This window comes from Apteryx mantelli, chromosome 6, assembly GCF_036417845.1.
Source record: "Apteryx mantelli isolate bAptMan1 chromosome 6, bAptMan1.hap1, whole genome shotgun sequence".
Lineage (NCBI taxonomy): Eukaryota > Metazoa > Chordata > Aves > Apterygiformes > Apterygidae > Apteryx > Apteryx mantelli.
The window spans coordinates 33,103,252-33,130,972 of NC_089983.1; the positions used below are offsets into that span (position 1 = coordinate 33,103,252).

Below are 27,721 nucleotides of genomic sequence, written 5' to 3' on the forward strand. Positions count from 1 at the left end.
GGGCCAGAGGAAAGAAACACATAGGCAGAGGTCTAGAATGGAAGATTTCTGGGGAGACAGCAGACAAGTGAACTTCGGTTGTTCAGTTTAAGGAGAAACCAACGTAGGACATGTACCTTCAAGGAAGGGAAAGAAATGAATGGAAGCATTTGGGTGGTTTTCCAAGTTCATGGTGGATAGAACAAGAGGTAATAGATTTAAATTGCAGTCAGTAATTTTTAGGTTAAACATTAGGGAAAGCTTCCTAATACTAAGGATATGAAATAATGGAATGGTTTGCTTTGGGAGAAAGTGGAAAACCCTTTGCTGAAGGTCTTAGGAACAGGATAGAAAGTACTTTCCTGAGTGACATATCTATAGCTGGCTCTGTCTAGGTGGGAGAGGTAAACTAGCTTGTCTTTTGTAGTCCCTTTTCTGCATAGAGAAGCATTCCAAACTGTTTTAAAGGATTCTTCTTCAAGTTCGTTTGTGAGGAAGCTTAGGGAATAAAGCCTATTAATTTGACTAGCAAATTAATTATAGTCTTCCCAGGCTGTTGTGGGAAAGAGAGTGGTAGTGATGATTCCACATACGTGACTTTATTTTTTTTTGTGGCCATGCACATTGGGCTCTCCTCAACCACAGACCTGTCCGGCTGTCTGCTATCGTTAACCATATCCCCTGTCCTCCTACACGTTGTACTGTGAGGACCTGGTCGTGGTCTTCGGGAGTGGCATTACCACTGCTGCATGAGTGTGCTTCTCATAGCAACTGTATATGTGGTTGTATTAGGGACCTAGTAGTCGGATTGTAGAGCCAGGGTGTCCGGTGGGTGGCACTGCTTGCAAAACAGTTCCTCCTTGTAGGAGAACAGCAGCTGCATGCAACAGTGGGTTGCAGGGGCAGTAGCAGTCACTAAGCTAATGTGGACAGAACTGTGATTTCTGTGATTTTTGCCTCTGCAGATAAAATAGTGTTTTAAGTACTTTTTAAAATATGCTTATTTAAAGTGGCCTATGTTAGAGCCTAAGCTACTTTAAAACCTATGCAAATAATTTCTAATAGAAAAGTCATATTCAAATAATGCACAGTTGCTGCCAAGCCTTTAAAGTCCAGCCACTGAATTAGTGGTAGTTTTTGGCAGAGTGCCTGGAACTAGAGTTTACTGAAGAGCTAAATCAGTTTTGATGTTAGCAGTTTCCTCTACAGGTGCAGAGAGAGAAATCAGAAAGTTTAAAAAGCAGGTATTCTGCTTTCTTTATACAATGCATGAATAAATGTGAGGAGAGAGATTAAAATCTGTCAGTTTTAAATCTTGGAGGGCATGATGGCTAGAAATAAGTGATTTAGTTGGCTAATTCATCTGCTAATCTTGTTTGATAAGTCAGCTTTAATGCAAAATGTTTGCTACTTAAGATTTGTCCTGCTCATCAAAATCTTATTGTATTTAAGTAACAAGCAGCAGTAAAAGTACATATTTTTGTTCATTTTCACTAAGTTCTGAGTTCCATCCAAATGCAGTTTGAAGTAAGACATAGATTATATTCTATTAGGAAATTTATTTTTCACCCTTTTAACATAATATAGGAAAGCAAAGATTAAATAAATCTAAGCATGTGGTAAGCAGTATAATTGCTTATATATGTGTACATGGAGGTTAACTTCCTGATTAGCAATTAATATCAAATTGATTGAAATGACTGTATTGGTTGTAAATCAGTATGGTTTAGTAGTCAATGAGTATCTGCTTTAGGAAAATAACTAAAATGGGTTATGAGAATAATGCAGATCAAGACTAAAGTGTTTTTCCCGTTTTCCATTTTAAAGTCATTCTACTTTCCTTGGAAAAAATAAGTCCCCCTTTCCTCGACTGGCTGCTTTCTTTCTTGATTCGCAGAGTTTTTTTTACTGCCCCCTTTCTCCCCCCTCCCCCCATCAGATTTCTTATGGCAAGTCTGCAGCATGTTTTGAAAAACCTATTTTTGATTCCTCCTTATACCAGCCCAAGTTCAATTCTTGTTCTTCCATCCCTGGATTCAAGCTGAATTACTCTCATGTTGCTGCTTCATCCTGCTTTGTTACTAAACTTACAATTTCATTACTCGTGCCTCAGTATTTTAGCACTAAGTTGCCAAAGGCTTGGGGATTCACCGGAACTTGAAGGTGGAACACACGTGTTGAAGAAAAGGAAAGAGAGGGAAAGAGTTGTCTTGTATATGTTAATCCACAGGGCCTGTAAAAACTGGTTGTAGTTTATAATTAAAATATTCCCTGGAGTGAATGTAGCTACAAAGGTTGCGTCTCCATTGAGTCTTGTAACTATCTGTTTAATGTTGACAGAGCCAAACTCCCACTCCCTAGGGTTAATAAAAAAAAAAAAAAAAACACACCTCCACAGAAATGCAAAGCTTATGTTTTATATCTGTTTATTCAAGCATTTAATCATAACTCCATTCGTCTCTAGGGTTCAAAAAGAAGTAAAATGGAGTGTGATAAACCGGAGCTAGGAAATGCTGGTTTTGATGGGATGAGTGAAGATGAGCTGCTAGCAGCTGTCTTAGAGATTAGCAAAAGGGAAGCTTCTCTGTCTTTGAGCCATGATGAAGATAAGCCCACAAGCAGCCCAGACACTGGTTTTGGAGAGGATGAAATTCAGGAATTGCCAGAAAACCTGGAATCCGTGGAGGTGGAGAAACCCAAAGCAGCATTAGAATCAGGTAAGGTGAAGTAACTGTCTTACCTTGGGCCCACAGCAAGCTAAAGCAGGTCACTGAGGACAGCAGATTAGTAATATGTAATGGCAGAAGCTGGATGCAAATGTACTGCTGAAACTGCCTGAGCTACTCGGTTTTCTTACACTTTCCCTGTGTATATGTCTTCTAATTCATTGAACTGCAAAAACATGTTTTTTTTATATGATATCTGTCACCTCTCTGATAAAGGTAAGGTCCTCTTCAGAGGTCATTTCCATTTTTCTCTCTCCTGTTTAACACGTGCCTCCACTGGTTTCCTTACCAGAGAATTCAAATTACTAAGATTTGGCAGTATTTGGAACTTAATCCTGCATAAGAGGAGAGTGTTTTAAGTTCTATAGCTGCTGTAGCCTGGGCATCATGGTAGCAGTGTTCAGGTTGCTGGTGTGTAAGAGTGGTGTCTACAGTGGAGAAGACTAGAGTACTTTCATAAATCTAGTTATTTCCTTCACTAGTTACTGATGAATTTAGCTCCATCTCTGTATTTTTTATAATACTTTTTATGTGTTGGTAGACCCTTCAGCATAGAGACTCAACCTGCATTTTCAAATTATGGCCCCGACCTGGAAACATAGTTAACTACATGGAGTCTCTGATCTCAGTATGGGGAATTGTGATTCTTCCTTTAGCTAGCTGGGAAAATTTAAGTGTTTGTCATTCAATGTGTGCTACATGCTTTCAGTCAAATTTCTAATTCCATTAGCCTGGGAACAGAGGCAAACAATATGCTTTCCTTTTCCTCTAAGAGCTAGGAAGTTAAATTTTAACAAAAAAAAAATCTATGTTATCAAAAGTTGCACTTGTTTCACTGGGCAACTCTTAAACTTTCATGTTGGAAGGGAGCATTTAAGAAAAGTAGGTCTGTGATTAGCCTTGTTTGCACACTCCTGTATATACTCTGATGTTACTTATTGTTGTGTAAAAGAAAGATGTGTGAGTGTTGCTACATAAATATCTTTACATTTTCTTTGAAAAGTATAATGTAATTATTTGAAGGCTGTAGTGTGGCACTTGAGCAAAAAGTGTATGTTTATTAGAAATTTTTTTTTTCTGATGAATTTAGTTTAACACTCAATATTGCATTCAGCTTTCTGTATTTGAATGTGTATGACCAAAAACAAGCCAGTACTATTCTAAGCATATGATTTGGGATCCAGATGAGAGATGTATCTGTATTTTGAGTTACCAGTTTATGGCAGATGAAAGTAACACATCATGAGTTCACGATCCTATGTTCTATTTAAAGGAAACTTTAATTGCAAAGGATGCTTTGCTGTATCAGACAGGATGATTCTAAGTACAATGAGTTTAACTCCGTCCGTTTTTGCTGCTGCTAGTAATCAGGTATTTTTGTGAACACTAAATAATTTGTGGTGCTTTCAAAAAAGGTTGAAGGATAAGACCAGGCTAATTTAAATATGACAAAAAGTGTCTTTTCTTCTGCGTGATCCTCAAATAAGAGTCAGAGTATTTCTTCTAAAACTGAAAGTCTTCAAAGGTCATGTAATAAATTCTGTTTTTTTCATTAGTTTAAAGAGGATTAGACTGATGGATTACAGTTTTAGTTCTGGTGGTCTTATGTTTAAGAGGTCACAGATGCTGAGACTCTGCCTTATGTAATCCTTGCCAATAACTAATGGAACAGATGCTGAAGTCTGCTTTTCTACTACAGGGTAAAACTAGGAAGTTTCATGTTGGTAGATGATAGCTGTTGGAGCAGGTCCTGACTCTTTCTCAACTGCAAGCAAACGGAGGACCGAGTGTCCTGCAACTGGGAAAGATGCATGCAGTGACTGAACGAATGTTCGTTCCAGTACCTTGTAAAAATTGTTTGCTTTGAAGGTGAACTACAATTTTTGACCTTGTTGCACTTTTAAATCTGTAGATGTTATTCACGAGATTAAGTTATTAACTGAAGCAAAAAGTTGACAGATCTAAACAGCGTTTGAGATTTGTACTTCCCTCTTATTAAAGATGATTTAGCTTTAATTGTAGTTTCATCTGTGGCGCTCAGAAGTATAACATGCAAAGCAAATCTAATTTTTGTAATCCAGGGTTCCTTCTAGAGAAATTCCAGCTGTGACAGGTGTCAGCTACACAACTGCAGGAGTCTAGTGCTGTGTGACATCTTCCTTTAGTTAAAGTTGTTGTTTTTCAGTGTATGTATAAAGACAAACAGATTTGGGGATTAATCAAATGATTCATCTTACACCTGTTAAAATAACTGTAAGACTCCCTTTTGGAACTTTTTTCATTTGACTCTTGGGTATTTTTTATGGCCAGTGAGCTCTCCCTGTCAATAGATGTCACTGCGCTGCAACATTTGCGGTGGTTTAAAGAGGATTTAGCTGGTAACAAACAAGGGACCCAGAAAAGCATAACTGTACTTTCTGCTTCCTCAGGTCCTGCCAATTTCACTGAGATAACTAAAGATTTTGATGAGAATAAGGAAAACAAAACTCCGGAAGGCTCCCAGGGAGAGGTTGACTGGCTGCAGCAGTATGATATGGAGAGAGAGAGGGAAGAACAAGAACTTCAGCAGGCACTGGCTCAGAGCCTTCAAGAACAAGTAAGAACTAAAGCTTACTTCCCTGAGTTGTCTTCCCTGATGCTGGAAACCTGATGGCTGAAGGAAAAGTTACCCTGTGTTTATACAGTAAGGGGGATATGTTTAGGTGCATTTTGTAGTGCTTTGGAAACCATACCATACCACAAACTTCCAGATTTCTTAAAGCTTTCCTTCCACTTTTTAATACAGGCCTGTAATGTTATATAAAAATGATGATAAACTAAACTCTTACTAGCTGTCATCTAGAACTGTAAAGCCCACCCTTAGCTTCCCTGTAATTTGCTTCTTGCCTGAAGGCCCTGCGGCATGTCTTCTCAAGAATCAAAGTGAGAGAAGCAGATTCCAGAGCAAACGGTATGAAAGACCTTACCAGGTCTGGCTAAAGATCTGTCTAGCCCCGTACCTTATTTTTAGTAATAGCCAACAAGGTATGCTTAGTGAAGAGTAAAAGAACAGAGCAATGATATGATGATACTTCCCATAATTAAATTAGAAGAAGGATCACAAATCATTTAGACTAAAAACAGTGCTTTAAATTGGACTTGGAAAGAATGGGGATCTTGGGTAGTGTACTAACCATCTATATTCCACTTGAATTCCAAAACTTGAAACTGATGACTAAAAGCTTAACTCAACCCTGCAGAATAAAGCAAACGCTTACCCAGATCTTTCTCTAAACAGGCACCCTCATCTTCTCTCTGTTAATACTAAGACTGTCATGGTTTTCCCTGTGAGATCTGGTGTTTCCTTGGGTTTTGGATTTTCTCTCCCTTTACTCATAATGAGGTGCTGGTTGGTGTGTTACATGCCAGATGTAGCCTTGATTCAGCTGTGCTGAAAAGTTTAACAAAGATTCCCAAGTGCTTTAGAAATAGTGAGATAAAAGGCCTTGTGCTAATAATGTAAAACTGCCCTTTATGCGCTGTTCTGGTACAGTTCTGAAATGAAAATCTGCTATTCTACTGATTCAGGCATGAAAATGTGGTAGCTGTGGTTATCTTGATTTGAAATGTGTAGTTAGGGGTTTTGCGTTTAGGTGCATTCAAACCCTGAATTAAGCAGCTAGCTCATTAAATATTATTGACTGCCTTGCTGGATTGCTGTAGCCCTGAGCTTTTGGGAGTGGTGGGAGGAACAGGGGCATGATATTATCCAAAAATTAGAAGGGTTTGTTGGCAGACTTGAGATTTCTTTGCTACTTGTTCATGCTAATATTTTTAATACCTTGGTGTTCAGTGGTGTCTTTTTTGCATCCTGCCTTTGTGAATTGCACATGTTACGTTGAACCATAGACTCTACTTTCAAATGGCTTAAAAATAATAAAAACTGTCAGGATTTAAGGCTCTGTCCTCAGTTAGCTTTGGGCAGAAAAAGTCTAAATTTTACCAAAGTGTGAGGAGCTTTGTGTGTAAGTGACAGCTTTCCTTAGCAAAGGGTTGCAAATTCATTCAGATGCTTTTCAAGTTAATGATCCAGAGAAAGTTTTCGGTGTTGCTCGAGACTTGCTCTGCTGCATACCAAACTTCAGGAGCTTTGACGGGCCTTAATGAAGGTTTGTCCCAGGTTCTGTCGCACTGGAACATTGGACTCTCGCTGGTTGCAAACATTCCTTCACATGGAACCTTTAATTTACAATGTCAGGTTTGTTGTAGAAACCAGAGCAGCACAGTTTCAATGGAAAAAGAGCACCACAAGAATTTTAAACAGTAAAGTGTCTCAATGAGCTGAGTTTTGTTCTCTTCCCATCAGGAGGCACGAGAACAAAAAGAGGATGATGACCTTAAACGAGCTACAGAATTAAGTCTACAAGGTGAAACTTATTTAACTTCCAGTATGTTGCTTTTGAGGGAAAATAGATCTGTATGTATGAGTGCAGCTCCTGAATGTCTGTAAGACAGCTGGGATTTCATGCTTTTTTGGTGTGTGCTTAATTGTATTTGGCTTTGCTTATGTCAGCTTGTCTTGCTCTCTGTTGTGGAAGCAAATGCCAGGACAAACTCTTAGAATGAAAAAAGTCATTTTTCATTCTTTGAGTTTTTAATATTATATATATAGTGAAATGGACCTTGAAACTTTGCATTCCTAGCAGAAGACAGCATGCTAATGGCTCTAGTCACAACATAAGGATTATTTCTTGCTTGCATTGATATTTTAGTACTGATTAATGTACTGGCCTTGCCCAGGAAAATGAATAAGTGCTCTATCCCTCTGATACAGAATGAGAGGGAGACAGACCTCATTGTGAGGTATAGCTGTTGGGGAGGGGGGGGGAGGACACCCAAAATATACTCTCTTTTCCAAAACCAGGCAGTGCGGTGAGCCTCAGGCACTGTTTAACATTTGTGTGAGACTAGCATGCGAGTGATTTCATATACTCTGGCAGAGCAAAGCATAACAGAGAGAAAATTCCTGCTCCAAAAAGGGAGAGGGAGTGGTGATGAAGTATCGTGTTAAGATACTCGTAGTTGCTCAGGCACCTTTAAAGGCTCTTAGTTATTACTGGATGAACCTGTATCTGCTTCTCAACAGGAATGAGTTGAATGGGGTTTAAATGTACCTCAGCCTGTTGGCAGCGCGGTTCTGAGTCCCCTCCCGTGAGGAGCTCCAGCAGATTTGAGCGCCCAGCCTCTCCCAGGTCTTCCCTGATTAGTGGCCTGGAAGAATCCAAGGCTGGAAATCCTGCCATCTTATGATTTGCAGTTGCTTGACTTAGACCTGAACATTGCCTTGTTCTTTTCAGCTTGCTATTGTGTCATTTGTAATGGCATCAGCCGGTAGTTGTTGAAAGAGATGCTAATAATCTTTAACATAAAACTGTTAGTATTTGTCTTAGAAAGGTTCACAGTGGTGCTGTAATCAGAGAACCACTAGTCATCCAATAACCAATGGTGAAGTGGGCTTTAGCAATACCCGTGGCAAATGCTTCATACAGAGAACCTACTTAGATGGCTGTTTCTTGGCTATAGTCTAGCTGACATAGCCTGAATGAAGTGCATGGAAGCCAACGGTAAAATATTCTCAGTTAAAGGGTTTTATCTGTAAACTTCCTGAGAAGATTAAACTAATCCAGCATCTGATGATTCAACAGAGAAAGCAGCAAGAATCTCTTTGGCAAAACATCTCCATCCTAACTGGCATGATTGTGTCTTTTAAAATAAAAAAATCAATCCTGAGCAGTGTCCTGTTAATCAGAAGTTCTCTTTCACCCAGGGCTTCACAGCTTTAATTTAGCTGGTGAAAATGTAGCTGCTACTTCTAATGAGTGCTGTACAAAATCTTAAATTAGTTGGGTAGCTGCAGAATCCCAGGAAGTTTGGAACAGTGTGTACAGGGAGCGATGGTGCCTTCCGGCTCTTTACAGAAAGCTGCCTGCATTTTGCTCAGCCAAGCAAACTGGAAGTTCCTGCGGTGAGCAGCCTTCTTACCATCTAAAACAATAAAAAGATGCCTACTGCCAGCAGTAGCAATTTGATGCCAGTTTTAATTGAAAAATGCACTTTGTTAATGCAACTTATAGTTAAAACTGTAATTCATAGCTTCTCACTGCAGAAACTTACAGTTCACTGGCCAAACTGGCTGTAATTCTTCTAATGTAGGTTCTGGCTGCAGACCACCAACGCTTTACAGCCAACTGGATGTCTGACCACTCTTTTATCATCCAGCTGTCATTGTCACAGTGCCCTTTTACAAAAGTATGAGAGAAAGTATGCTAAAATGAATTCCATAGTCTGAGGTCTTTTTCTTAATTAATGCTCTGACAAGCCGGGGAAGGGAGGGAAGGAGTTCTCACTTGGAAATTCCAACATGTCCTGCTTTGCTTAGAAAGGAAGCTTGAAACTTTAGCACTTTATTGCGCTTGTTTACGTGGGTGAATATATCCCAACCTGTTGTGGATTCCTGTGTGTGCCGTGGATTCTCATGCAGTATCATTGTTTCCATACTATTTAGAGTTTAACAGCTCTCTCCTGGACAGCATTGGCTCTGATGAAGACTCTGGGAATGAGGACGTTCTTGACATGGAGTATTCGGAAGCTGAAGCAGAAGAGCTTAAAAGAAATGCTGAGGTGGTGATCTATGATTTCAAGAACTGAGAGATACAGCTTCTCTTTATTGGCAATTTAGCATTCAAGGTTTTTGTTACAGAGAGGATGTACTTGTTTAGTCTTAGAAAAACCCTTTATGATGAAGAATGGATGGTGAAAAATATCTGGCTGTAAGACTCTGCCCTATTGTGTTTAAAAAAAAAAATGCAGAAACCCTGAGTTTCTCTAAGATGATGTTGGTAACAAAGAGAAGGAAACATTAATTTTTTATCAGAAATGTTGCGCTATGTGAAAAGCATTTGGCCTGAATTTTTACTTACAAAGAAAGAGTATTTTAGCCAGCATAGTACCTTAGTTGTGATGCCATGGACTTGTAGAACCTGGATCACCAGAACTGAGAAGTTGTGGCAAAACTCCTATTTGCATCAGGTGAAATGTAACCATAAATCAGGGTTTGCTGCCTGGTAGCACTCTTGCACAGCAATGTTGAGAGAGTTGCCTGGAAGCCTCAGAGGAAGGAAAGCTGTTCAGAGTAGGTAGGGTTAATATAAGCAGAGTTTCCTTGCGCAGTTTTTATTTTCTTACCAATTCCTTTCCCTTAAACCAAGAGTTATGTTTTAAGAGTGTTGTCAATGAATTGTATCAACTGAGTTTTCTGGTCAGAGAGGATTTTAAAACAACAACAAAAAAAAGCCAATTGCTATCACTTAGTTTTATTGCCAATGAATAGATGGAGCACGCTTCCTGCATGCAAAGAGGACGTTGTCTGCTGGCATTACAGGTGCAGGGTGAGAGAATCTGGGCTGCATATCCAGGCTTAGCTGTTAAATCTGTATATCATTATCAGGAGTATATTTTTAATCTTTTAAAGTCAGTGTGGTGTTCCCTTTTTGTTTTTCTATGTTTATTTGGTGGATCTGATTCTGACATCACTGGAAGTTACTCAGGAAATAGTTGTTTAGAAAACTTTGTAGTATAGAGCTCATGACAGCATATGGTCTGAGTGGTTTCTTTGCATTTCCATTGGCTTGCTGAAAGATTAAATAATTTTGGAAGCTGTCCCTGGTTCTCAGAGGACTCTTCATTTGGTCTGACCCAGAGTGTCTGTTTCTGTGTTCCTTGATTGGCTTGCAGCTTTGAATATAGTAGTCAAAGCCCATATCCCAGGTATAAATCATGTTGCCCATAAACTACACGGGACAAAAGTAAATGCCTGAAAGTTTTAATTGTACTTTATTTTTAGACAGGAGAGCTTCCTCATTCCTATCGTCTCATCAGCATCGTCAGTCATATTGGAAGCACATCATCTTCAGGTAAAAGATACCATATTTTATTCTTCATATCTTAATCTAGATTAAAAATCCATGATACAAAATTAATATAGCAGGATTATTTGCAGAGAGGAATATTTCTAAGGTTGCATTTATAATTAATGCTAGTTGGCAGGAATATTTAGGCAGCAGAGCAAATCTTTCATAGTGGCTTGCTGACAGAGGAGGAGGGGGAGGGGGTCATGTTCCCAAACTGACGTGTGGATGAAGTACTGCTTATGGGATCCATGTAGTTGTTTGTGGTTGTTATCAATTCACTGACCAGGAAAGGTCGAGGGACCAGGGTCTTCAGGGTGTTTTGGCATTTAAATCTGAAATATCATTGGACCAGTATATCTAAAAACAGCTTACTAGTTGAACTGGCAGCATTCTCTGTTTTTTAAGGTCATTATATCAGTGATGTCTACGATATCAAGAAGCAGTCCTGGTTCACCTATAATGACCTGGAAGTGTCTCGAACTCTGGAGGCCACTGTTCAGTGTGACAGAGACCGAAGTGGCTACATCTTCTTCTACATGCACAAGTAGGTATCTTGGGGGAATTTTGGTATCAGTAATTATCTGCTATTTGTGAGGCAGTGGGCATCTCTTCTTCCTCTAGTCCTCTTTGGTGGAGATGAAAAGTATCTCCATATATTTGTCAGAGGAAATTCTAGTCAAAATCACATGCAAGAATGACAAAATTGAAGTGCTGTAAGGGTTCAGTGGCATAGAATTGTCTGTCAGTAATATATGGGGTTTTAACAAGATGCATGAAATCATCTTTTAAGGAGGGGATTCAGTGTCTCAACTATACATTATTTGCATCAAGAGTCATAGTGTAGCTAGGGTTTTTTCCTTGCTTGCTATGATACTTATAAATGCCATTATTCTTCCTCTCAGTGGTTGTATTGTTGCATCTATACTGGTGTTGGAACATGAGCAAGATGAGGTTTGTAGGTAGAAGTAATATCTTTTCAGGCATACAGAACTGAAGAAGGGCCTTTGTGCTTGAAAGTTTGACTCCTTTTTCTGTCTTCACTGGTTCCTCTAATAAAAGATATTACTTTATCTACAAACTGTGTTTTGTATTCCTCCTGATCTTTTTACTAGCACTCTTATTTTCACTATTGTTACTGTTCTCTGAGGTTTACCAGTGATCTTATTCATTGTAATAATTTGGGGGAGGAGGAAGCTTCAGGATTCAAGGAGCCTTGCTTAGAGATGTTAGATAAGACACTTTTCTCTGCCAGGATCCATGACGCTTGTGGATTAAATCCAGTTGTTGAGTGGGGGAGGGTTGTTTTGTTTTGTTTTGTTTTTTTCCTTCACTCACCTCCCTCAGGGCAGTCTTACGTAGCAGTTTGTTGTTAAATATAGGTTTCACTATTGGTCTTCTCTGTGTTACAGGGATATCTTCGATGAGTTACTAGAAACAGAAAAAAATGCACAGCCACTTAGCATGGAAGTAGGAAGATCAATTCGTCAGCCTCTGTGAAGAGTAAAACACCTTGTTCCTCCTGAGGAACAAGGAAGATTCTGAACTTGTGCCAGACACAGGAGTAACAAACAGCTCAGGGCCAAAACAAGAGAAAAAAGGTAGAAATATGGGACGCTCAGTTTGTTGAACCATCTGTGCAAGTCTTGGGCCCGAACCACGCTTTTAAACCTTGACATCCCAGCGCGATCCTCCTGTGGTGAAGTTTTTATTGTTTCTCAAATAATTTTGTCAGCATGGAGCCTTAAAGAGTTGCATCAAGCCACAAGACTACAGCTGCTCGTGAACTGATAAAACAATAGTGCAAAAAGAGACTCGACTTTAAAAGCCCATTCGCCTGTGAGACATGAGTGGGGAAGATATACATATCACTTGGCATTTTTTTTCTCCAAGAGCAATTTAAGCAATAGATTCTGTAACCTGGCGTGTATTGTGTTAGTAATATTCACTGGAAACCCAGATCACTGAGTATGCTATTGCCAGTCATCTCACTAACAGGCGTTTCGGAATCACTCAAGCTGATGCATTTTGACATTCATGGGTTTGTAAGTGCTCTGCTGTTTACATGCAGTTCCAGGAAACAAACTGTCGGTGCTGTGGAATGTATTGCATACCTGGTGGCAGCTCTGTCTTTTTTACACCATTCACTGTCATCCTCCTTTAGAAATGAGATTATATATGTGATTTCTTTTATTTTAAAAGTTTTATTATTTGATTGCATCTTCTTCATAGCATTGTTGCATAAATACCATTTAGAGAGGAGACCTCTTTCTTTCAGTGTGCAGTATTTCACACTGAAGTTATATTGCATAGGGCTGTTTTGATTTAACTCTGGCTGAAGGCCCTGGGGAAGTAGATGAACACCTGGAGCAGATCGTGACCAGTAACAGGAGGTGAACAGCAGCCACTTTTTCATCTTGCATTCTGGGAGGATGAGAGTGTTCTGGCATTACCCTTTCTGTGTGTGCCTGGGTCATCCTGAAATGGGAACTGTGGAAAAAGGCTGGGTCTGCAGGGTATTGCTTGGCACTTGAATTGCTCTCTGATTGAACCATGGTCTTGCCGTGACTGTCTCTTACCCCAGGAGTTGGAGATGGTTTTTACTGCACCTATATGTCTGTTGTTCTTTTTAAGGAGTACAGTGGGAGAAACTAAACCAGGTGGAAAGCTCTTGAAAAGCCCATGTTCAACATTAACAGAACACGATTAGGGAGAGGTGTTACGTTTTATTCTATTTAGAGACATGATGCTCATTTTATAGCGTGTTTCAGCAGGGAAAAAAAAAAGCCTAGTGACTTGCTTTTTTTTAGCACCTTTGCACTTATTTAGCAGGGCAGATGTTTCCTTTAGCAGGCATTTACTCAGTTCAGAGAAATTGTTGCTACTAAGCAGAGTAGTTGCTATTGTTTTGGCCTCTAGTTCTGATTTTTGCAGCTTGAGTTTTAGAGGTGAAAGACTTATTTAAAAAAAAGAAAAGAAAAGAAAAAAACACATACAAACCTTTTTTTGCTGTCAAGATAGTTTGGGGTTTTTTTAAACTATCATTAGGAGTTTCTCAGGAATAAATCAACTGAAGCAAAGTAGACAGAACCACCAGTTTAGAAGACAGCAGGCACCTCTTTCATGGGCGCTTCCGCACTAGAGTTTATCCCTAGCAGGCTGGCGCAGGGATGCTTCGTCGGTGGCCTCTTCTCGCCTCTGTGCGCAGCAATGAGCTACAGCCATCGCCACTGATAGTCCTGTGCAAGCAAAGTACTTTGGGGATCCCAGTGTGATGAAAAGACTGACTTACCTTCCAGTCCACGTATCGGATGAGCCTGGTGGATCTGGTCAGTGTGACATCTTTCTGGTTTCCAAGCTAGGAACAAACCTGTAGTTATAAACATGACAAAGCATTTATCTTGTAAGATGCAGCCCAAGTGGGTATATATGTTAATTTATTACAAAGCATTATACTTTTATATTGTCGATGTTAATTTTGGTAGAATTCTGGGTGATGGGAAGAGGAGGAGACGCAGGAATCTCCCTTTGTTGAACTGATCGCCCCTGCCCCTGGAAATGTGATGAAGGGACTGCTCCGTCCAGAGGGCAAAGCTGTTTTCCCCAAGTGCATCGTATGCTAGTGCTGTAAATAACCAGTATACTTACAGTATCAGAAGTCAGTTCTGCTATTTTGGGTGGCAAAGATGTTTTTCAAGGCACTGCACTCCAGATCAGTTAATTTATAATAAAAACAAACGTTGCCCTATTTTTCAGTGCACCAACTTTTGTGTAAACCAGTTTTTGTTTGGATCAAGGTGAGAAAGCTGATGCTTGAAACCACCCTTCCTTGCTTTATGCAAACAAAGTTCTTGTTTATTCTAGCCATTAAGAATTAGCAAACATCTGTTAATTACTTTAAGCTTTTTTTGGCATATGGCAGCTCACTTGAACCTTCACCCTGGCAGGAGTGTCCGTGGAGTCTCTTTCTTGCTGAAACCGGCTTTCTCTCTGCCTGAGAGCAGTGAGGAGGACAAGGGGTGTTTCGCTGCCCAGGGGTGTCTTGTGTAACAGCTCTCCTGCACAGGGCGATGAGTCTCTGTCTGTGGGAACAGTGCACTAGGATACTCTGTGCTATAACTTTCATACCACTCACGCTGTGTCATGGTGGAAAATTCAGTAGGGTCGGCCCTTTCAGGTGGCATACCCGAACTGGATTATGTGTAGCTAGAGAGAGACATTTACAGCCCCTTAACGTGTGCGGGCTTTTAGCACTGGCTGTTCTGGCCTCCCGGCCCTTGCTGTCGCAGCAGCTGTCAGCGCGGACGCGTTTGCTGCCAGGTCAGCTGAGGGGCCTTAGGGTTCCTCCGTCGGCAGCGCGGTGGGACGGGTCGGGACCGTCTCTCTGAAGTAGTGACGGTCTGCGAGATGTGCGTTACAAACGGTTCTTTGGCTTTTCCTCAAATATGCAGAGTAGTGATTAAACATTTACCGGCTCCTGAATCAGCTTAGTTTAGCCCAAGTGTGATTCAGCATATAAACACAAGGAATTCCCAGCTTGCCTTCCTCTCTCACCTTCATTGTCTGACTGCGATAATTTGGTCTTGATTTACTCCACTCTGACTACTCTGGTAACTAAAAACACTTGTGTCAATGAACTGGAAGTTGCGTGCGTGCGTCTGCGGAGCGCTGGGGAAGGGGGCTGCACGAAGAGCCGTTGCAAAGCAAGGACTGCTTCCCCCACCGGAGCACAGCCTGCGCCCAGAGGAGTAGGAGGAGCAGAGCTGTTTGTCCCGTGTAGCCATGGCATCGCCTTCCACCGCCTTTTCAGCGCAGCACAGACAGCAAGAGGCCACGTGTCATACTCGAGGGGGCTGGATGGGGTGCCCGGCGCGGGCTGTGCGGCAGTGAGCATGAGGCACAGCTGATGGTCCAGCCCTGCGCTCTCTGCTGCGCTTCACCCAGGCTTCAGACATCCATGAGGATCGCTGTGCTTTGGTGGAGGAGCTGGAGGGGGCTGGAAAGAACCAGTCTGTTTTGTTTTGTTTTGTTTGACCTAATTCTCCCTGTAATCCACTGCCAAAGAGAGAAAAAGGGGTGCGGGACCCCTGGCAGCTACTGTCCACTTAGCTCTGCTACTTGACTCCAGACTTATTTGATGAAGCTGGGGGGTTTCCAGGTGTGTGTGTGTGCGTGTGGTTGAGGACCTGCAGCAAGGGTTACCACATGCCTGGGTTGGTTTCTGCGTTCTGAGTGACTTTTTGATTCATTACACTGTTGATATGGAGCAGCACTTTTTCTCTGTGTTTTAGCAGACCTGTTCCTCTCTATTCTTTACAGTTTTTGCTCTTGGGTTTTTTTTCCTGCCTTTTTAAATGATGTGTAGATAGATTTTTGTGAAATTAAAACCTCTTTATTAACCCCCTCATGGTTTGGGATCTTCTTTCCATGAAACCTGAGCTGCCTCAGTACCCAAAGCGATGGGGCACCACCCTTCTGCCTGCGTTCAGTTCCTGCTCTTCACTCTTATCACCAGCTGGGACTTTGCTCTGTCGCCCAGTAACATCCCCCCTGCATTTCCAGTGCGTCCCAGTGCCTGCAAACACAGGCCTGTTTGCGTGGTTTGCGGGAGCGCTGCCTCTGCAAGCTGAGGCCTGTTTCCCCGTGAGCCCCTGTGGCAGGGAAATGCCGCCCTTGCCCAGGCACTTGCCCGGCTCCCCACTCGGCCATGGTCTGGCACCATCGGCCCCAAGGCTGGTGCCACAGTTTGCATCCGCAGAAGCCAGACGGGAGGAAAACGCACTTGTCACGGCTGGGGGGGGGGGTGCAGGAACAAATCGTGGCACCTTGTGCAAAGCCTCCTTTGAATTAATGCTGCTCTCCCTACTGCTCTGCTTGCCTTCCAGGAAAGCGCTGCCCTCTGCGCTGCCCTCTGCACCACCCTGGTGCCCCTGCAGGCAGCTGGTGCCCCGTTCCCAGCAGTGCCGTCCCCGGGGCTGTGCTTTGCTGCCTCCCTTGGCCGCATGCGTACCATCCCTTCAAGCTGTGGCTTGTTCCTTTTACCTTTGGTACCACAAGTATTTACTGCAGTTTATGCGCGGGGGCATGCGATAACGCAGGGAGCGGCTCCAGCTGTATACGAGACCTTTGGCACAGAGCTGCTGCAGCGACGGCGTGTGCGGAAAGCCCTGCTGGGCCAGGTGGGCCTCTGGGCTGGGCTGTGGCCCGCTGCGCCCACCCAGCCCCTTGCCCCGGCACGGGTGCCTCGGGGTGCCCCGGCACAGGGGTGGCAGCCGAGCAGAGCAGTGGGTTTGGGCAATTCCTGTTCCTATGCTCACGAGCTGCCTCTGAGTACACAGGGTGGAAGCAAAGAGAGGAGCTGATAAGCCAGAGGGGAAGGAGCTGAGCGTGAGACCTGTAGCACCCCTGGCCAGTTTAGCCCTGTGCCACCGCATTGCTGAGCGTCAAGTCCTGGACCGTATCCCAGATGTTCCCCAGACATCTTTTACTCGCCCAATAAACCCAGGACCTGGGGAGGAGCAGGTAGGGCTAAGCGCAGAGGTTGGTGGGGGGAAGATAGAGCCCTGCTCTCCAAACTCATTTTATTTAATAAAAATAATGAGTGCGGTGCATGCCCAGGCTGGGGCTCCTCTCTCAGAAGAGTCCTGTCTCCTTCTTGAGGTTCTGCTGTTTCCACAAGGGCAGGGCAGCGAAGGCAGAGCGGTTCATGCCAAAGGCAGTCTTGAAGTCCTGGTCGGAGAGGTGGTCCTGGGGGAGAGATGAGGCTGAGCAAAAGCTGGGGGGCCCTGAGCACCCGGCCAAGCTCAGGCCCGGTCTGCCATGCTGTTGCCCCCCTGGGCTCACCTCCTTCCTGCTGGGATCCACACCCCGAGGCAGGTCCTCTGCTGAGGTGTTTTGGAGCACGTCCAGGGGGAAGGTCTCCAGCTTGCTGGGGGTGAGGGTGGTGGTGGCCGTGAAGATTTCTTGCCTGGAAGTGATCTCCTGGCCAGGGGCACAGAGTCAGGGCCTGCCCCACGGAGCCAGCCTGCTGCGCATGGCCAGCAGCCTGGGGATGGATGTGCCAGCCTGGCCACAGGCATTGGAGGCTGGTATCCCACACGGGGGAGCATGGCCCTGAGTCTCTGCTCTGTCTGCCATGTAGGACGACGGAGGGCTCCCTTTGTCCATGTGGTGCCTTCTCCACACATAAACCCCGTGCACCCTCCCAGACTCCAGTGGCCCCCAGCTCCCCATGACACTTACTGATGTGAGCTGTCCCAGGCTGCCGTCGTCCGCCAGCTCGGCCCTAAGCTCCTCGTAGGATTTCTTGTCCTGCAAAGGGGGGGACAAAAGTACTTGGTCCGCAGGCATGGGCAGGACCAGCCCGGCTGCCAAGGATGAAGCAGCACCCTCCCCCAGGATGCTGACTGGGGCCAGAGCTGGGCTTGGTCCCCGTCTGCAAAAGACCCCTCTGTCCCTCCAGCCCCTCCATGACTCACGGTCCACTTAAGAGGGTCCCAGGCCAGGAACCAGCCTGTGAAAGTGGGGGGCTCATAGCCTTGCTTCACCACGATGATGGGTGTCTGGAGGTCGCGCCCACTGGGGTGGCTCCGCAGGTACTCCTGCGCCATCACTGCCGCTGCCTCCTTCTCTGACTCGTTGGCGCCTTTCCCCAACCAGAAGAAAACCTGGAACAAGGCCACCATATCCCACACCTACATCCCACTGCTGGAAGCACCATTTGGGGCTGGGCCTGACCCAGGCCTGGGAGATATGCAGGGTCCGTCCCCAAGGAAGGGCACTGTGGGCTGGGAGGCCATCCTGGAGCAGGGGGGTTGGACAAAGTGGTGTTGGGGGCATGGGAGGGGCTTCCAGACTCCAATCCCAGCTCCTGCGGCTGCTGCAGGTCCTATACCCCCTTGGAGATGCCAGTCTGAAAGATCAAAGCTGTCCGTTCCCAACCAGCCCACCTGGTCCCAGACATCCAGCAGGTAAACGTCGTCCTCCTCCAGGTCATCCTGGGTGAAGTCCATGATCTCCGTGGCCAGGAAGGTGCCTGTCTTGTTGGAGCATTCAAAGAGTCGGGGGGACACGGAGGGGGTCTCTTCCTGCAGCCTGGGGAGTGAGACACCATGGTGGGGAACAGGACTCATCATCTTGCTTGACAACTTGAGGCCCATCGCATGCTTGAAGGTGGGCAGGGCAAGGTGCCCCCATCCCCCCCTGCCACAGGGGGTCCCTGTTGCCCCAGACCCTGGGGACAAGAAGCTGGTACCTCTTGTTGTTGGCATACTGGGACTTGCCACCCAGGGCCACCCAGAACTCGGGAGGTTCCTGTCCCTCCGCCACCACTGGCTTCTCCGCCTTGGAGATGATGTCAGCCACCGTCTTGCCCATCTCACGCTCATCCCCACTGCAGCCCTGCAGAGCAAGCACAGCCCGTCTGTTGCAGTCCCCAGCCACCATCTCCCACCCTGACTCCCCGTGTCAAGGAGGAGCCTGAGATATCTACCTCTGGGAGGCCAATGCCTGCCCCGGAGCCCGGTGACAATGCTGCTGGATGTGGTACCCACCTTCCCATACCAGAGGTAGCAGCACTTGGGAGTCTTGAGCACGAAGACATCATTGGAGTTGAGGGAGGAGGCGCGGACGGGCACCTCAAAGGCCTTGGTGTTGTACTCATTGGTGCCATGCACTTGGAAGAGGCGGGTGGAGGGCACAGGCTCTGTGTTGCCTGCCCGCGATGTGCCACCCTGGGGACAGCAGTTGAGGGGGACGGGGATGGGATGTCACCACCAGTGCTGCAGGCTGAGCCCCAGGTGCCACAGAACCCCCGAGCTGTGCCCACTCCCTCTGACCACCCTGTGCTCACCGCGTACACCACCATCTTGCCCTTGAAGATGGCCATGAGGTGTGCTGGCTCCTTGCCCATGGTCACCCGAACCTGCACTGGCTCATTGTTGTACTTCTGGTCCAGGATCACGGCTTGGTACGCTGAGGCAGTAGTCTCATCCACACTGGCGTGAAGGCCCTGGGCAGGGCAGAGGGGAGCTCAGAGCTGACCCCTGCCTCAGTTTCCCTCTTTGGGAAAGAGTCATGCTGCTGTGCACGAGATGGGGGACACAATGTGGGGGGCAGAGATATGGTAGTGATGAAGCAGTGATGCCAGCGTTGCCTTTCCTGTAGGGGCCCAGCTCGGAGCAGAGCTCCCAGGTCCAGGGAGATGCCCTGGTGCTGTGCCACTGGCTGTGGGTGAGACATGGGGGGGGGGAATCCAGCCTGGGGTCTCACCTGCCAGATGTAGATGATACGGTTCACCTTGGGCCCCACGTGGTAGGTGTACAGCACCAGGTAGCAGTCCCCACCGTAGAAATGGCCCAGCCACCGCTTCTCCACGGGCACCAGCTCCTGGTTCTCCACACGCCATACCTGCAGGGATGGGGACGGCATTGTGCTGCTGGCAGGGCTGGGGCATCCCCCAGCCCTGCAGAGCTGTGGCCTTCTGGTATCCCCCCTGCTCAGCCCGATGCCTGTGTGCGCGCCCACGGCACCTGGCCCAGCCTCAGTGCCTGCCACCCTACCTCGACCTCCCCAGATCCATCGTCCACCATCTTCTGCTGGGCAGCCAGCTGGGGCTTGGCGTGCAGGGTGGTGGCGTCGAACTTCACCTGCTCCACCTTGGCTGCGGGCAAGGGCAGGGGCTGAGCCCAACTCCAGACACAGCACACTCCCTGCTGCAGTCGGGATGCTCCGAGCCCGGTGCCCGAGCATCACCCGGCTGGGGGCACTCACCCACTTTGCCCACAGTATGCGTCTTGCCCAGCCCACTGGCCTGGCTGGGGACAGTCCATTTTTGGAAGAGCTGCCTGAAGACAGATGATTCGGACCCATCGTTCTCCGTCTCCACGCTGGTGCTGGCTGGGTAGTTCTTGGCTTTGATGAAACCCTGGGGGGAGCCGGACCCCACACGTGGGCATGGAGTGCCCGGGAATCAGGCACTTCAAACCATGGGGGTGCCCCAGCCTGGGGAGGGGATTCCCAGCACCCTCCCTGGCAGGACCCCCCCAATGCCAGGCACAATGAGGGCAGCCCAGGACTGTGCACTGGTGTTGATGCTCCTGCAGCCCCTTGGGGCTTGCTGGGGTCACCCTATAACTGTCCCCATCACTCACTAGGGCCCTGCTCATGGCCTGCTGCTTCTCCTCCTTGGTGGAGTCTCTCCCTTTCCACACGAAGATCCTGAGCCCCCCTTGATCAAGGATATAGCAGTCCTAGGAGGGAACGACAGCAGCAAAATTAGGACCTGGGGCAGCTTTAACCCTTCAAAAGCCGCTGGGAAGCCTACCAAAGTGGCTTTCAGAGGGTTAAAACTGCCAAGGAAATTGGGCATTTCTCCATCCCTGGGATGAGTAACGCACCTCATGCTGGAGCATGTCTTGAGTCAAGGGTCGAATGGCCACCTCCTGTATGACCAGGTTCCCACTGGCATCGGAGACGCTGGTGAGACAAAAGAGGGGAGGGAGGGTTAGGAAAGGGGCAGGGAAACCTCTCTCCAGCCCCCCCATTGGGGTTCCAGGGCTGGCCATCCCCCCCTTCCCCATCCCAGCTCTCCCACGGTCACAGCCTGGTTCACAGCTCACTCTGCCTTGGAGAAGGGCTGTATCCAGCCCTGCTCCCAGCGCACACAGCTGCACTGAGGGAGAAAGCAGAGGTCAGACAGGACAGGGCCATGCAGCTTAACCAGGGTCATGCCACCATGTACGAAGGCATCAGTCACATCAGCACAGGCATTTCTGTACCTGCTATTGGGTACCAACCCCGTTGGCACCAAGGGCTTCTCTGGCTCCAAGGACCTGTCCTCCCCAAGGTGGCCCTGTTCCCTCACAGGGGCTGCCCATGGGGACAGGAGCCATGGGACTCCTTGCTGTGGGGGTCCCGGTATTCGGATATGGCAGAGATGGGTGCTGCAGCACCCTGTGTCCCAGCAGATGCCCCCATGGGCAACCCCATCCCCACAACTCACTGGTAGAGTTTGAGGGAAGTCTTGAGCGCCTGGTCCACGACCTCATCAGGAATGGCTGCCTGGATGTCCTGCTTCTCTCCCAGCACATGTGTGAGGACCTTCATGAGCTCTGGCGAGGCACTTTCGTCTTCGCTGTCCACCATGCCAATCTTGGCGCGTCCACCACGCTCCCGGTCCCGGATGTCCTTGGCCAGGGTCATCGCCTGCACGTCAGGAGAGGGTCATGGGTCAGCCCGGGGGGGGGGGGGGGGAAGCTGGTTGCCAACTCCATCGGGAGGGGGCCTATTGGGGGCCGGGGCAGCCACGCATCCCTCAGGCCACGGGGTCTGGAGTGACTGAGTGCCCTGGCCGTACCTTCAGCCTCTCGGTGCGGTTGCTCTCGGGGCCGTTCCACTGGATGATGAGCTGGCCCAGGTCGAGCAGAAACACATCACCCCGGTTGAAGCTTTTCCAGCTCATCTCCACCTGCGGCAGGAGGGGAAGTTGAAGGCAGGCAGAACTCCTGGGTTGCCCGGCTCCACAGTCCCTGCCTGCCCCAGCCCAGCAGGGACATCCTCTCATGGGCATCTCCAGGCTGAATTTCTCCTCCCTGCCCTGACAGAAGCTTTTTGGGGTGCTCCCATGGGGAGGGCTGGCTGGGAAATGCAGACACCTCTGGGGCAGAGCTGCCTGGCCTTTCCCACTCCACAGCTCTGGCTGAAGGCAGCTGTGTCTAGGGGGGCCCTGGCCTTATCCTGACCCCGAAAAGCATCTCTGCTAAAGGGTCATGGCTGGCTGGGAGTTACCGTGTGGGTGCTCAGCTGACACCCATCCTGTGTGGGCTGCAATCCCGCTGTGGGTGTGGGTGAGCTGTGCCCAGCGTGGACGGGCCTGGACAGGGCTGGGGTGGGGGGAACCCACCTGGCCCATAACTCACCTCTCCTGCCGCCACGGTCTTCTTGCCCTTCACGTGCAGCAGGCGCTGGACATTGTAAGTGTTTGTCTCCACGTGCTTCATGCCCGAGGCCACTCCACCCTTCTTATAGCTGGGGGGACAGACAGACATGGCATGAGCCCTAGTCACCCGTTCCTGTTCCAGCAGGGTCCCCGTCCCCCCAGGTGTGCAGGGAGGTGTTAAGCGACATGCCCAGGGCCTGGCAGTGGGGCAGCGGCAGAGGGGAATGAGTTGTGAACCCAGGCGTCCTCCCACCCACTGGGGCGAGCTGTGAGAGGCCCGAGGCCACATCAAGACCCCTCCCCGCCTCCCCCCAGCCTTGCTGGGCAGGGCTGTTCCCATCCTCCAGTGCGGGACAGGTCCCCAGCATGGGGGGGCATGCAGGGGCTGGGGGCTGAAGCAAGGGGGCAGACAAGGATGGCTGCGCTGGGAAGCGGGTCTCCCGGGTGGCCGACCTACATGATGCCCTGCTTGAAATAGGCGCGGAAAGTCTCGCTCTCGTGGCCCTGGACCTCACGGTGCTGCACAGCCACGGTGCCCAGGTGGTCGTCCATCTGCGTGGTGTAGATGGCCGCAGCCCCCTGCTCATCCTGGCTCGAATCCTGGCCCAGCCAGTAGTGGATGTCATACATGAAGCTGTTCCCAGTCTTGCGCGTCTGCGGGTGAGCAGTCCCCTCTAGAAGAGCCTGGGGAGCAGAGCACCCCACAGCCCCACACCGGTCCGGCCAGGACCCCCCCCTCCCTGCACCACCCGCAGGGCAGAACCTGCCCTGCCCCCCCCCCCCCCCGGGAGCCTGCACCACTGTACCGAGAGCAAGACGTAGCAATCCCCTTCATAGAAGTTGCCGTAACTTTTGGTGGGCACCGGCACCATCTCCATGTTCTGCAAAAGGAAGGAGCAGGTGAGTCCCAGCATGGGGTGGGGGCAGCCCGCAGGGACCCCTGACCCAGACCCGTGCACCCTTCAGCACCCAACCCCAAAACCTGGGGGGGATTTAACCCCTAGATGCTGCATTAAGGCCCCCAAACCAAGTCACTGAGGACAGAAAGTGGAGATTCCCCCTTCCTGCTGCCCCCCAAGACAGCTCACCTTTGGAGGCTCTGCTCCCTCTGGGGACGCCCAGGCTCCCAGCAATGGGTGCCCAGCCGGTGCCCGAGGCAGCACTGTGCCTCCACCATGGGGCCGCTCTGGGGCTCTACTGAAGGGAAACCCCCCCAAAGCGAGCCGGCCGTGCCCCAGGCCAGCCCAGCCCATGCCCACCTCGATTCGCCAGATCTGGAGGCCTGGCGTGGTCTTGTTCAGCGTCTTGCTGACTTTGGCGCTGAGCTCCGCCATGGTGAACGCTGCTGCAGGCAGGGGGACCTGTCGGGACATCGGCGACAGCCTCATTAGTGCTAACGACAGGCAGAGTCATTCAGAGCCAGGACAGAGGCAGCTTGCCAGGCTGCGGTGCCCTGCTGGGGCTGCAGCGGGCAGGGGCATGAACCCCTGTCCCGGGCCACCTGGGGTAAGGTGTCCCTGGGACCCTGAGGCCAGGGCTGTGGGGCATGGAGGTGGGTCTGGCGTCCGGCTGGCCCCGGTTGGCGCTGAGCCCATGAGGAGGTATTGCGGGTCCCAGACTATGCTGAGGTCTGTGGTGGGCAGGAGTGATGGCAGCTCCCGGAGCCGGGAGACGAGCAGGGTGTCCTCAGTGCCCCAGCGCCTGGGCCCAGGGCCAGGCTGTGCAGGGCACCCCCAGCGCAGCAGCCACACCTGGGTGGCACTGCTCCTCCCCAGAGCCAGCCAGCACCGGCCCCACTCAGCCTGGCCCCACGCGTGGCATGGGCACAGCGCAGCTTCCTGCGGCAAAGAGCCAGAGACACCTGGGCTTTGGCTGCCTGCAGAGATGCCCAGTGCCCCCGAAGATCCGCTCTGCTCCCTGAGCTGCAGATGGATGCCTGGAGCCCTGGACACCCGGAAGAGACAGGCAGGCACTGAGCATCTGCCGGTCCCTGCCAGTGACAGCCTGGACCTTGCTGGGCGGGGGCTGGGTGACCTGCTGGGGACAGGGCTGGGGTCCTGCTCCTGCTCGCGGCACCGCGCAGGCATGCATGCATGCATGCTCACACGTGTGCACATCCGCACACATATGCATTCACACACACACATGCACAAACACGCATGCACATGCAAGTGCTGTCTGCTCCAGCACCCTCCACACTGTGTAACCCCCTGCCCTTGGGCTGCTGGGGCCCGACCCCCTCCCAAGCCCCCTTCCGTCACCTCCAGGCCCCCAGGCCTCGCTGACTGCCTCAGTTTCCCGTGTCACGTCAGTAGTTCCCACCCCCACCCCCCATGGGCGGCGTTGCACCAGGGAGAAGCGCAGCAGTGTCTCGGAGGTGTGCTGAGCCCATTCCGAGCCCAGAGGCTGCCCGCGGGCGCGTGCCCCAGGCAGCTGAGCCCACCAGGACACAGCATGCATCGACAAGCAAGCAGCAGGGGCGGGCACCCAGGACTGGGCAAAGACCTCTGTGTACCTGGGTGGGGGCCGGCAGGGGAGAGCGAGCCATGCCTGGGGGGGTCCCCCAACCCCCCCAGCAAGTCCTGCAAAACACTACCTGTTCCCACAGCGCTGGCCTGGGAACACCCACCTCCCCGTCCCCTGATGCCGCAGGGCCTGGACCAGGCTTGGGAACACACCTGCGCCCAGCCCGTTCCCGAGCTGGGCCTCCGGCCACCCTGGTGCTGGGAGCCACGGTGGCTGTGAGATGTGCTGTCCCCCCGCCTGCCCCCAGCCCCCAGCCCCTCACCTTCCCTGCAGAGCTGGGCACGAGACAGGTGTACCTAGGCAAAGTGCTCAGGTGCCAGCACCGAAGAAACCTTTGTCCCCTCCTGTCCCAGCCCATGTTCACCATATAAGGGCAGGAACGGCCTCGAGTCAAGGTCCCCACATCAGTCCAGGGCTTCCTGGCGGCCAGAGAGCCCCGTTACTCATGGGTTAATTATCCCCCCGGTGCTATCGCAGCACACATCTACCCCGGCACCTTGGCTGCAGGCTTACCGTGCCCAGGGTGGTATCGGCCACCTTTCCTGGGGCTGCTCCTGTGTTGGCTGCAGGCACAAACCTGGTGGTGATGGGCTTCGGTGTCATGAGTTCAGACCCACCAGCGCTGCAGTGTTATCTTCCCGGGGCATCCCCTTGCCACCCCATGGAGGCCCATAGCACATCGCCTGGCTGTGGGACTGTCCCCAGAGCGCACTAGCCCCCAGTCAGGGGCCGTTTCCCTGCTTGCCGCCCAAGAGGTTCGTCCCCCCCGTGCAGGGCTCCCTGCAGCCCCAGCACAGGCCCATGGTGAGTGGGGTGCAGAGGGGACACTGGGCTGGGATGCAGGGCTCACAGCCAGCCCCTCTCTGTCACAGCAGGTCCCAGAGCAAGGACGAAGGTAAGCACAGCGGCAGGCCCCACACTGGCCTCAGCACCTGATCTGGATCTGGCCGAGAGCAGAGCTGGCTGCTGCGTGCTGCCGGCAATGCTGATTGATAAACACCAGTGGTACCTGCCATATGTGGCCAGGTGCTGCTGAAGGGCCATAAACCCCCAGCGAGGCCAGCAGGCAGGCGCAGGCGGGTGAGAAGGGACCTGCCGAGCTCAGGCACCAGCCCGGGCAACTGAACGGTGGGACAGGCCGTGGGGCCATGGGATGTGGCGTGGAGCATAGGGTTGTGGGTTGGGGCATAGGGTCATGGGATGGTAGGATGGGGCTTGGAGCACTGTGTCTCCCATCATCCTGCCTCCCGGAGCCCCGCTGGGCACCCTACGGACTCCCAAGGGCATTTGCCCCCAAGGGCAAACACACCAGCAGGGCTGGGGATCCTGTTGGCCAGGGCTGCTCGGTACCTAGGGGACTGTGAGGGACAGAGTGGGGTGTGGATGAGGAGATGCTCCCCAGCACCCTGCTGAAGGAGGTACTCTGAAGCAGGAGAGCCCGAAGGAGCAATGTGAGGGCTGCACCCCCCTGCTGCAGGGCAGGGCAGGGCACCCCACTGAACCACAGGGCATCCCTGCCTGCAAGGCCTGGTGGGGACACAGGACTGCACAAGCACCAGGACAAAGGTAGCAGGGTGAGACTGGGATGAAGACAAAGATTCCCCAGCCCTGCAGTGTGGGCCAGGCTTTTATCAGCACCTGGGTGAAAAACCTCCCCCGGGCTGATCAGTGCCTGCAGCTGATAACCCTCCAGCCCATCAAATATTTACCCAAGCTGACAGGTGGGAGAAAGGGGCTGGACTCACGCTTTTGCCCACAGGCTGGGTTAAAAACCCATGGCAGGAGTATGAACTGCCCCATGCAGGAAGTACAGGGTGGAGGGACCCAGGCGTCTGGCTCCCTGCATGGGCCGTCCCTGTCACCGGCAGCCGCTTGCTTTCTGTTTCGTCCTGCAGCGCTGGGGCCTCGCAGGGGCGGGAGGCTGCTGGGACCAGCAGGAAAATGCAGCCACTGCTGGGGTGGCGCGCTGCAGCACCGGGGCTGCGGCAGGGGCACCCGCTCTGTGGTGGCAGCTCCTGGCGTTCAGGAACCCTCTACCATGGACGGGCCAGGGTCCCTGGGAACCTCCAGAGATGGCTCGTGGCCCGGAGCTCCCTGCCACGAGGATCCTGACTTGGCCCTGGCTCCCGCTGGCTTCGGTCACTGCCTCTTGGTGCTTGTGCAGGCAACGGAGAGCCACATGGCATGTAGTGACCCATCCCCATCCTGCCCGTCCCCCTTCAGGTCCATTTTCCAGCTGGCTCCTTGCACAGGAGCAGGATTTAAGGGATGTCTGGGGGCTGTGTAAACCTTTGAACGGGGTTTTGCAGTGGCAAGCAGGCCCCCAGGCTCACCCGGCCCGTCTTATCGCTCCCCAGCCCTGCAGGATTGCCACAGCCTTATCTCGCCTGCCCTGCTGAGCCAGCACCTTGTGCCACAGCGCCGTGGGCATCCCGCGCCCTTGTCCTGGATCTGGCCCTTCTCCAGGCCAGCGGTGGCGAGAGCAGCGTGCCGGTGCCAGGCGGATGTGGCACCTGGCCGAGCCCCAAAGGCCCCCCGATTGCCCTTGGGGTTCGGCTGCAAAGAGCTGAGCAGCGTGGCCATGCCCAGGGCTGCCGAGGTGCAGG

At 50.2% G+C, this 27,721-nt stretch overlaps 2 protein-coding genes across 6 annotated transcripts in view; one reads left to right on the forward strand and one right to left on the reverse strand.

The window, feature by feature from the left end:
- Positions 1-14,399, forward strand: part of USP37 (ubiquitin specific peptidase 37) — a 36,607-nt gene extending 22,208 nt beyond the window's left edge. For 4 of the 5 annotated variants that reach the window (XM_067299202.1, XM_067299203.1, XM_013960631.2 and 1 more), the window contains 7 exons: positions 2,444-2,696; positions 5,135-5,301; positions 7,051-7,111; positions 9,250-9,365; positions 10,588-10,657; positions 11,060-11,198; positions 12,064-14,399. In XM_067299202.1, the coding sequence (XP_067155303.1) occupies positions 2,444-2,696; positions 5,135-5,301; positions 7,051-7,111; positions 9,250-9,365; positions 10,588-10,657; positions 11,060-11,198; positions 12,064-12,151 (894 nt within the window). In that variant the 3' untranslated portion in view covers positions 12,152-14,399. Of the gene's footprint in view, positions 1-2,443; positions 2,697-3,978; positions 4,077-4,404; positions 4,575-5,134; positions 5,302-7,050; positions 7,112-9,249; positions 9,366-10,587; positions 10,658-11,059; positions 11,199-12,063 lie in introns of those variants that run through there. The other variant, XR_010884598.1, reaches the window with a different exon arrangement.
- Positions 14,400-17,218: 2,819 nt separating this feature from the next.
- VIL1 (villin 1) lies at positions 17,219-25,488 on the reverse strand. Its single transcript, XM_067299205.1, has 20 exons — positions 25,378-25,488; positions 23,849-23,950; positions 23,396-23,470; positions 23,047-23,243; positions 22,570-22,678; positions 22,008-22,118; positions 21,654-21,856; positions 21,049-21,127; positions 20,803-20,901; positions 20,423-20,576; positions 20,212-20,312; positions 19,922-20,059; positions 19,503-19,661; positions 19,204-19,383; positions 18,906-19,051; positions 18,601-18,745; positions 18,130-18,318; positions 17,894-17,962; positions 17,495-17,632; positions 17,219-17,398 (listed from the first exon to the last, which is right to left on the reverse strand). The coding sequence occupies exons 1-20, from the start codon at positions 25,480-25,482 to the stop codon at positions 17,285-17,287; spliced, it is 2,613 nt and encodes an 870-aa protein (XP_067155306.1). The 5' UTR covers positions 25,483-25,488; the 3' UTR covers positions 17,219-17,284.
- Between the last annotated feature and the right edge of the window lie 2,233 nt (positions 25,489-27,721).